Raw genomic sequence first — 10,810 nt, 5'->3', positions numbered from 1 at the left:
CTCTACTGGTCTCCAAATCTTCCAAGTCTGTCCTTGCCTTCGGGCCATCCTTGGTCTTCTCTGGCATGTTCATCAGTGTGCCAAGCAAGCTCTTGAGGACATTCTTCATGATATGCCTTTGATCAAGGCAATGAGCCGGTCGTGATTGGGCTACTACTCGAAGTCCCAGAAAACAGACCTCGTTTTCCATACCTTCAGCAGCGGCTTCGGTGCCTTTTTCATCTTTCCCGATGCGGGGCACTGTTCCAAGTTTTTCAACAGCCCTTGACTTCGGCGCCGCTCCTCTTACGTGGACGTCCTCGATGCTCAGCCAAACCTTTGAATAGATCTCCATGTTTTCTCCATGGGTCATCCTTCTCGAGCCATCTATGATGCCCCATGTACACAATTTTCCCAGGCCCGCCATCTTTCGTTGACGTAAGCTACTGAGACGTTGTATCATCCATGCACCTCATGCATCCGCAGTATCCATGGCACACCTGGTCTGAGGTGTACCCGTAACCGAGATAGTCGTGCACCGTCGTCATCAGCGCGACTCGCATATAAAAATACTCTGCTTTGTTGGCGTCCCATGTCCATGCCAGTGTTTTCCATAACGTGTCTACCTCCTCTTTCAGAAGCCCCATATACGGGTTAATATTATTTCCCGGTTGTTTTTGCCCTTGAATCAGCATGCTCATGTGTATGTACTTTGTCTTCATGCACTTCCATGGGGGGAGGTTGTACAGCTTTGGTGATGGAACTCATATGGTGGACTCATATGGAACAACTTTGGGTTTATGGAAGTGGATGCACAAGCAGTATCCCCGCTTAGTACAAGTGAAGGCTAGCAAGAGATTGAGGAGCGACCAACTAGAGAGCGACAACAGTCATAAACATGCATTGAGATTAACCAACATTGAGTGCAAGCATGAGTAGGATATAAATCACCATGAACATAAATATCGTGGAGGCTATGTTGATTTTGTTTCAACAACATGCGTGAACATGTGCCAAGTCAAGCCACTCGAATCATTCAAAGGAGGATATCATCTTATCATGCTACATCACAACCATTTTAAAAGCATGTTGGCACGCAAGGTAAACCATTATAAACTCATAGCTAATTACGCATGGCATGAATCACTATAATCTATAATTGTCATTGCAAACATGTCTCATTCATAATATTATGAATCAAGAACGATGAACTAATCATATTTACAAAAACAAGATAGGTCGAGTTCATACCTGCTTTTCCTCATCTCAATCATTTCATCATATATCGTCATTATGGCCTTTCACTTGCACGAACGAACGGTGTGAATAATAATAATAGTGCACGTGCATTGGACTAAGCTGGACTCTGCAAACATTTATTCAAAGGAGAATACAAGGTAATATGGACTCTTTGTTAGATCAACAATAATGCATATGAGAGCCACTCAACATTTTCATCGTGGTCTTCTCCTCTCGACCCCCAAAGAAAAGAAAAGAATTTCAAAGAAACACACTGAAATGTTTTTGGAGTTTTTGTTTTTTGAAGAAAGTAAAACAAGAACGAGAAAAACTATTTACATGGGAAAGCTCCCAACAAGCAAAATAAGAACGAGAAATCTTTTTGGGTTTTCTTTAATAATACTACTAAACAAACATGCAAAGGAAATAAGCTACAACTAATTTTTTTGGTTTTTCTTAAGGTTTTTCAAACACACAAGAAGAAAGTAGGAAAAAGGAAAATAAACTAGCATGGATAATACAATGAAAATGTATGAACACTGACAACTGAAATGAGTGTGTGAACATGAATGTAATGTTGGTGAGAAATACATACTCCCCCAAGCTTAGGCTTTTGGCCTAAGTTGGTCTAGGGCCATGGCTGGCCTGGCGGATATCCAAAATTGTAGTCGGGGTTGTACTGGGATGCGGCAGCTACTGCCTGAAGTGCTACAGTGTGGAGGCGAGCGGTCTCCGCCTCTCTCTCGTACTCGTTCGCCTCCTCTCTAATTATAAAATATCTCCCTTTTACCTGAAAGTTAAATAAGGCAGGAGCGGGAAGAGTAATATGGCGAGCATGCCGCCGGTGAAAGATTAGTCGGTATAGGAGGGACTGCTCGTACCTCACAAGAAACTGATAGCGAACCAAAGCATTATAATCAAGAAAAGCAGGTGGTAACTCAATATCGTTCCCCCTTATGGGTACTCGAAGATAGGTAGCTAAACGGGTTGCATAAATCGCACCAAATGAATCTCCATCTAGAGCATTAAGACGTAACCTCCTCGCAAAAATAGCCCCCAAGTTATATCGTTTATCACACAACACAACACACTTGAGGACACTAAGATCTGATGCACAAAGGTGGCTATGATCATGTTTACTATTAATGCATCTTCCTATAAAGAGAGCAAAATAATGTATGGCAGGAAAATGAATGCTCCCAATGGAAGCTTGTGTAATACTTCGACTGTGCTCCCCATGGAAAATGAGTCCTCTCTGACTGTGCACCTAGACGCCCTCTTCTCATGGTTGTATTAATTAATCCATCCTCTTCTCAATCGCTAATTGTTGTTCTGAGCTTGCATCAATTGCTCCATCCTCTTCTCTTTGTGCTTTGTTGTAGTAATTAGTTATCAGGTTCTCCACCTTATCTCAAGTTCCACAACTTTTTTTGCATGGCAGTAGTAGATCACATGTCGGCATCAGCTTTCATCTGCAGGTTGATGCTGTCGTAACATCAGCCACTATGGCAGCCACCAAGTCCCCCACATGAACGCCCGTGTTCAGCTCTGTCCGGCCAGGTGCAACCAAGAGCCGCCATGTCGGCCACTGGAACCACCAAATTTGGCTCCATTCGGCCAGACATAAATATCCGCCACTATCCGGAACAATTCTGGACTTTCCCCTAACATCACATGGATGAAAAAAGATGACTCAATTATACCAAACAAAGGCTTTAATAGCATGGATTAAAAACATTGTAGTGCTTTGGTATTTCCTTACTTTATAAGTCGTATGAAGTTTCCCAGGCATGGTCGTTTGATTAGTTTTTGATCGATCAAGCACCATCCACCAAATCTATATTGGAAGGAGAAGAACTAGTTGATGGCACGAAAGAAAATTGATGGCCACACAACGGGATGAAGGAGTGTCTCATCTCTTTTTTCCCGCTGCTAGATTGGAAGGAGATGGAACAATCGATGTGTGGGAAAAAAACGATTATCATGTTCGACGGTGAAGGTCGATATCTTCTCTTTTTTTAACCTAGGATCTGATCTTTTTCTCATCAATCTCAAAAGGGGGAAGGCAATAGGGGAGGAGAGACCACGTTATCTATCATAATGGCATGGTGGGTAATTGTTTTCACTTAAATCAAGTCTAATGATGATGACGTCATGGGGTGAAGGAGGATCTCATCATCATAATGGCATGTTGGGTAATTTTGTCACTTAAATCGAATCTAATGGCTGTATAATTTTAGTCACTTAAATCAAATCTAATGGCTGTATAATTTTAGTCTATTAAATTAACGGTCGGATATTTCCAATTTTTGTGCAATTTTTCTAGAATATTTCTCTTTTTTGGTTATCCCATCAAGAAATTTTTTATATAATAGATATAATGTATGAATTCGCCCTAAGGTGTGTCTGATAAATTGGTCCTAAAGACCATGTCATAGATAGGGGCACATGTTTTTACCTTGAAATGTTTTCTCAGGAAAAGATGCAACACCACATCGATAGTACATAGAACAATAATTAATGGTTACATCAGAAATAACATAACCGAACATCATTTTGTTCTCAAAAGACAACAGACTTATTAAAAAGCTAGAGTAAAATAGAAGCCCCGACACGACTGTACTTCTAACTAGACTACAGTAATTCACATAGTTTCAAGGTACAGTGTGCAAGAACAAGGGAATGGCCAATTAAAAGTTCCCAACACACATGCGAAAAAATCTCGCGTGTAGGTTGGGTTAACCAACATAAGTGTCATTATCCATCCATGACAGCATCCTCTCCAATGAAATCCTACAGCAAGAAAGATAGTTTGATTTAAATACACATTCTCAGTTCAAAATTTCATATGCATAGACTACATACATGTCAACGAGAAAAGTTCTTACTTCATTGAGAAGGTTGGAAATACCACCCGATGATAAGGCGTTGATGCCATTCAGTTGACCACCAAGCGCTTGTTGGTCCATTGTTCCTTCTTGCACATGGAGAATGCCAGATGCATCACCGACATTATGCATCTGGGTCAATGGGACGAAACCATCTGTTTGTTGGTTCGAAAGTGCGGAACTAGTTCACCCGTAGTTATCCATATCAGCCTCTGCCACTGATGTTCTTCCTGTACCATGTGCAGACTTGCCATTTAACATCATTACAACCGTGCCCATGTTGCTTTCTACGTTGAATGGCGCCATGTGCTCACTGGAGCCTGCCACTAAGGTAGTGATGGGGTCGCTGTAAACGAACTGAGGTGGTGCCATTGGAACACTGTCGTTTGCATTCAGCATCAATATAGAGCTTGGGTTGCCAGGTATGATGAATGGAACTATGTGCTCATTGAAGCCAGAAAATCTTCCCATATAGGGTGTCTGTGGAACCAAATACACCGGCATTCTAGCCCAATTGATTAATTAAGCCATGGACATACTGCTCTGGGTGTTTGTATGCAGACCTAAGTGACCCGCTTCATCGTAATAGTTAGGACTCTAGGAGGCGATGCCACCTTAGGACACACCCCACCTTTCATGTTTATGGTTATGCATAAAACTGTCCTGAATGTTCATGAAAGAGTTCCATCTTACACATGCATCACCAAGTGGGTTTGGGTTGACTCTTTTCAAGTACAATTTATACTTCTGAAATAACAATAGACAAAATAAACTTGTATATGAGATGCACGCTCATGGGAGATAGTAATGGTGGACATGTGGGAACAAAAATAACTGGAAGTGTTGCATGGGTTATAAAAAAAGTATGGGGCATGCATTATGTAAGATAAGCCTTACATTTTCAAGGACAAAGATGATTACAAATACACACATTTTCATGCTAGGTGCATTACTAGGACTGATATGTTACCCCAGAAATAAAAGCTCGCACTTATATACGACAAAATGTTAGATGAATAAATGGAACACAAACATGTGAAAAATAAAGAACGAGGGTCGAAAATAAACCTGTAGATGACTCGATACATTTTGTCTAGTGAGGCAATCGACATTCGTCATCTCCAGAATCTTTTTTGGAGTAGCCCCTATAGTAACGTCATAAAAAAATTGTTAATGAAAAATCCCAAATAGCAACAAATGTTTTGTCATTTAATAAGGACATAATGTGTGTCTTACTATCAAGGCAGATCTGGTTGATAGCTTCCATAAACTTTGTATGCAACTCAATTGTCCATCCCACTCTTGGCTTATTCTGGGTAGTGGATGCCTGTGTGTTCTCTTTGTTCTCATCAGTATTAGCTCTATCATTGCTCTTGGCAGCAGTCCCAAGTTGTGCCCTCTGATCGTCATCATCATCACCGCTGATGTGCCTTATTGCTTCGGATTTTCTCTTGCTTTGAACATGCTGCCATATGTTTTTTAGCTCGTTGGTATGCACTGGCTTCACCAAATAGTAACACACCCCATGATTGATCCCCTTCATCACAGCCTTCTTCTCGCAATATTCGGATAGCACTGCTTGCCATATGACCTGACTTAGCTTTGGAGTTGAGTACTTCAGAAAAATCTGTGAACTGGACATTAAATTTTATACTAGTGCTTATAGACAGAAAACAGAATTCAATATTTTCCAAATGCGTCGTGCAAGTGGGGAAGCAAACATGTTTTACACATGATTTTCAAATTATCATGACAATGATATAATTTGCTTTCCAATGCAAACTAAATAGAAAAACATTCACATATTCAATTAATAGTATAAAAGATAAATAATCGATAATAAAATAACCATGACACAATGCCTAAACAGTCATAATACCATGTTATTACTAGGTAAATCTTATCATCACGTTTAAGTACTGGTGAACCTGAAGATCAATTACTATCATTGGTGGTTTACCATGTTTCTCTAGCGCACTAGATAGAAGTGATCGGCCCCAGCAATGTTTTGAGCATGTTAAGCAATCATGCGCATAGCAGCACCATTATGTGAAGTATTTTTATTACAATTTAGGATAATAAGTATTTTTGGTTGCAATCTCCACCAAAAATAATGTGACTACAAATTAGTGTGCTAGTTCAAAGTCAACCAAGCTGCAGGATTGTAGATACTATACATGGTTAACCTACTCAATGTATCTGCTTAAAAGTAGCACTCCTACTTTAATATATATGGTATTCTCAGGAGTAAGTAGTTTTCACTAAGAATCTCAAGCAGATTATAGATGTGTAATCCTTTAATAACGTAGATACAACATAAGTGGTTTCCCAATTGTATTACTCATGGCACCCTAGCAAACAGGTGTGGTGCAGTTCTATACTTTGTGTGATTGCAATGACTAGACATTTAATATTAGTTTAGAAAACTACTAAATATAATTTGGTCATATCACAAAATATAAATATATTATAGTTTTGGTTCTTACGACTAGATTTTTACAATTGAGAGCATACAAAATTAAACTGTGTCCATCAATGCACCCACGCCGAACACATACGTAGTGGGTCTACATTGCATAAGGGTGACACATACTCCCACTAAGCTAGATTACCATATATATTGTATGGATGGTATTGAATTCTAGACTTCAGGCATTATGTATTGAAGTTCTAAAACAAATTTATATTGAATCTAGACGACATGTTTTAATGCAATTGGGACATCAATTGATCGAAAATAGAACCGGTTCCTATAGGGGGAAAACATCTTGTTGCCTCCTTCTAATTATATATGGTACACATGAGCATATCTCTAGCATACTAAAGACAATTAACACAATTATTTAAGTCAATAATTAATTGGATCTCGGAACTCACATCCTACCCTGTCCACTTCCATTCCCCAGCCCCCACTAGCCATTCGATCGATGGATGAACAGTTAGGTAGGATCCCCTTGGTTCGGCAAGGAACCGATACCACTAGGGATCATGCGATCCGGCCCCTTCCTAATTCACTAATGTGTCGATTCACCTCCGCTCTACTACCCGGCCCACTGGCATCCGAACGGACAGATGAACTGTTTGATGGGATACCGTTGGTTCAGGCTGAAAGGGGATCCCACTCTTTCGATTTCCCCAAAGTAAAAAATAGGGTGAGTGTGGCGTGCATGTGTATTTGATTTCCTAAAATCGTGCTGAATATATAGGATCCCACGTGCTGCCCAAAGGAATGAATGTCCTCTCACTGTATATCCAAGATTCAGGATTAGAAGTACGTTCTCAAAGAGAATTGTCAGCTCATACACACAAAAGTAAAACTAGGACTTCGAATTCAGCAGTGAGTGTACTGATGACGGGCAGATCCATCTCGAGGCGGATGCGCTCGAGGAGCTTGAAGCCATCCATGTCCTGCATCCGAACGTCGGTGATGACCAGGTCGAACTTCTCCTTCCCCGCCCTGAGAATCTTCAGCGCCGCCTTGGCATCCGTCACCGTCGTTGCTGCGTCGCAGAAAGCATTATTCGCAGAGAAACAAAAAGATCACAAAAGGCTCCGATTCTAATGGACTTTGGCGAAGCGGAGGGATCAAGATTCAAGAGACTCACGGTGGTATCTGCAGCCGCGCAAGAGGTTCTCTAGCACCTTGAGGCAGACGCAGTCGTCGTCCACGGCGAGGACTCGTAACCCCTCCGGGATCTTGTCCTCCGCCGCACCCTCCATCATGTGCCTTTGGTCCCCACCCATCGCGGCCATGTTTTCCGAACTTCTTCCCACCTGGCAAAGCAAATGGCATCGACAAAAACACTGATTAAGGAACAAGGGGACTGACCAACACATACCCCCACATCCATCTAAGAAAACAACCCAAAACCTGCTTAAATGGCCTCCTCGCCGTAGGGCAGAACAGGACAATGTGGGTTTCAGAGGAGCTTTGTGCGAAGGGCTGGAGGATGCAGGCGGGCTTTTTATAGGGGGAGAGGGGTAAGGGAAGGAGTGGAAATCTTGTGGCCCTTAGGTGAAAGGCGCCCTCCCCGTGCTTGTGTTCATGCGCTACTTTATACTACTCCTTAATTTCTGAACAAATGTTGGAGCACGAAGTTATGATTTGAATTACAAAAAGGAGAGGCTCCTGCTTTGTTCGGTTGCCTGGCCATGAAGAGTGTCTTTTTAATTCCTTTGACAGGAAACGGAGAGCGCGTTCATCGTCTCAACGGCCAGATCCCTACCTACCTTTGCAGGACACGTGACAATTTGTGAGTCCTAAACTCATATTCTTTTTTTTTTGCCAAAAAAGGCTTTCGCCCCACTTTATAAATAAGCAACCACCGAGCACAAAGTTATGAAGGTACACACCAAACAGAAACACACACACACACAAAGCCACCGCAGCCAGGTTCGACAAACACGCACACCAACAAAACCCAGTTTCAGCTGTGGGCACAGCACAACAAGCCCAACACAGGCGCACGACACACACAACAACAAAACGGCAGTGGCGAGGTGGAGAAGATCTAATCTGGCTCCGGTGGTGGTGGGGGAAGCGGTGGAGCCATCCGGAGAGCCATCGAGCAAAGCTGGGTGATGATGAAGGTGATGGCGTCTCTCTCGTTCCCGGGGACGGCTAAGCGGCCGCCAAAGCTGCATGTAACCAGACCATTTGAACAAAGCGTCAGTAGCACGACAAAGAGGGATGCGCTGAATCACAAGCTTATTCCTAACAGTCCATAGCGTCCAAGCTAGCACCCCGACGATCAGCCACCTACTGTGGTGAACTGGGGGTGCTAACGCCTGGAGTTCAGCTAAGAGAGCGGGGAAGTTGTTGTGGTCCCAGCTTCCACCCACTATTTTGCGGAAACAGCTCTATAAGAACTGCCGGACACGCAGGTGAAGAAGATATGATTCGAATCCTCTTCAGTTCCGCACAGCAGGCACCGCCCATCACCGGGGCCGTTGCGTTTCAGGACCTCCACGCCGGATGGGAGGCGGCCGCGAATCCATTGCCACAAGAATATCCTAATCTTCAAGGGGAGCCAAATCTCCCAGATGGTGGTGAGCGCCTCATGACCCAGCGAGGGTGCGATGGCCTGGTATAGGAATTTACTTAAGAATTGCCAGAAGGTTCTGATGAGGACATGTATCTAGGGTAGGGTCGCAGGCCTGACCTAAATACCCTCCCCAAGGGCATCACTCTAAATCCAGAAGCATTTGAGGGGTACCATCACCCACTCGACCAGAAACATTTCCACTCGGAGGAATCAAGATCACTCGACCATAACAAGAAACACTCGACGGATAGAAGACCTAAAGTCACTCTACACAGCAACGGTCGGGCATTAACTCCTAGACTTAATAGCCATTTATAACACTTTATTACGGACGTTACCAGTAACACCCCCCTCTTGATGTATCTTAAATCCCTTGTAACGTGGGCTGGCCGGGTCCTGGCGCACTCTATATAAGCCACCCCCCTCCACATGCACAAGGGTTCGCACCCCATGTAACACACACGGATATAGTCCAGTCGACCGCCTCCGGGCTCCGAGACGTAGGGTTGTTACTTCCTCCGAGAAGGGCCTGAACTCGTAAAACTCGTGCGTACAGCTTCTCCATAGCTAAGATCTTGCCTCTACATCCCTACCCCCCCCCCCCATTCTACTGTCAGACTTAGAACCACGACAGTTGGCGCCCACCATGGGGCAGGTGTCTTAGCGACTTGTTCGAGAAGTTGCAATTTTTCCGATCCCCATCAGCATGGTTTCAGGCGGAGGATTGGCCGATGGCCGCGAGATCCGTCTTGGCGCGCTCGTGTTCGTCGCCGACGACTCCGCTTGGCTCCAAGAAGCTTCACTCGACGTGGAGGCGCTCCCCGTCCGCGGGGCAACGCACTTTCGCGCGTGCGTCTGCGGCGTCCTCCTGCGACAGCCGTCAACCCAGTATCGGTCGGCTCCGGTGGCGTCTTCACTCCCTGCTGCCCGCCGGCACAAGCGTTCCGGTCGGTCGAGGCTCCAGCGGTGGGTGAGGCACGCAGTGGCTCGCCAGTCGGCCACCCCCCAAGTCGCGGCAATCGAGCCCGACGAAACTATCTACGGCCGACATGTCGACTGGCTCCGTTGAGACCGCATCCGAGTGCGACAGCAGTGACCCCGCGGCGGAAGTCCTGATGGTCAACGGACCGCACAGTCCTCCTGGCTTCCCCCGCGACGAAGGTGGTGATGGCGGAGGCGATCCGTCGCGTGTCCATGAGGAGTACCGCCCCGAGCCCCGCTCTTCGCAGCAGAGGGAAGAGCTTCGCCGCCGTAACATGGATGCACTTCACACTCCTATCGTTAAAGAAACCCTCGAGGCCCGGGCCTTGGAGGAGGTGCGCCTGGCCAACTTGGCTGAGCGCACTCAACTGGAGAATCTCCAGCACGCACTCGACGAGCGCGCTAGGCAGCGAGTTCCTGAATCCAGTCGACGTTAACTTTTTCCGCCTCCAACCCAGGTATATCGAACTCCGATCCAGAATCTCACAGCTGCTGCCCGAATAGCAGAGTCGATTCAGCCTTCCCAGTCGGAGGCTGGTAGGGGTTTGATGCAGATCCGGGCTTTGCTCCGGGTGGCGGGGGAGCAGAACACAGCAGTGTCACAGTCTCGGAATAGGATTCATAGTAGATCTGTAATGGCAGACACAGTTCAGTCGGCTCACAGCCCAAGATCACCTC

At 44.9% G+C, this 10,810-nt stretch overlaps 1 protein-coding gene across 1 annotated transcript; it reads right to left on the bottom strand.

Annotated features, from left to right (window-relative positions):
* Nucleotides 1-7,403: 7,403 nt before the first annotated feature.
* Nucleotides 7,404-7,850, bottom strand: LOC123171405 (two-component response regulator ORR24-like). The gene is made up of 2 exons (XM_044588922.1): nucleotides 7,712-7,850; nucleotides 7,404-7,606 (listed from the first exon to the last, which is right to left on the bottom strand). The coding sequence occupies exons 1-2, from the start codon at nucleotides 7,848-7,850 to the stop codon at nucleotides 7,404-7,406; spliced, it is 342 nt and encodes a 113-aa protein (XP_044444857.1).
* Between the last annotated feature and the right edge of the window lie 2,960 nt (nucleotides 7,851-10,810).

This window comes from Triticum aestivum, chromosome 7D (genome assembly GCF_018294505.1).
Source record: "Triticum aestivum cultivar Chinese Spring chromosome 7D, IWGSC CS RefSeq v2.1, whole genome shotgun sequence".
Classification (NCBI taxonomy): domain Eukaryota; kingdom Viridiplantae; phylum Streptophyta; class Magnoliopsida; order Poales; family Poaceae; genus Triticum; species Triticum aestivum.
This window is presented reverse-complemented; position numbering and strand designations above follow the sequence as displayed.

Excerpts from the sequence above, each read along its gene's own strand:
- LOC123171405 (XM_044588922.1), bottom strand. The coding sequence starts at position 7,850 with ATGGGTGGGGACCAAAGGCACATGATGGAGGGTGCGGCGGAGGACAAG. Across the intron at positions 7,607-7,711 it reads GCGCGGCTGCAGATACCACC|CAACGACGGTGACGGATGCC; the intron begins GTGAGTCTCTTG and ends TCTGCGACGCAG.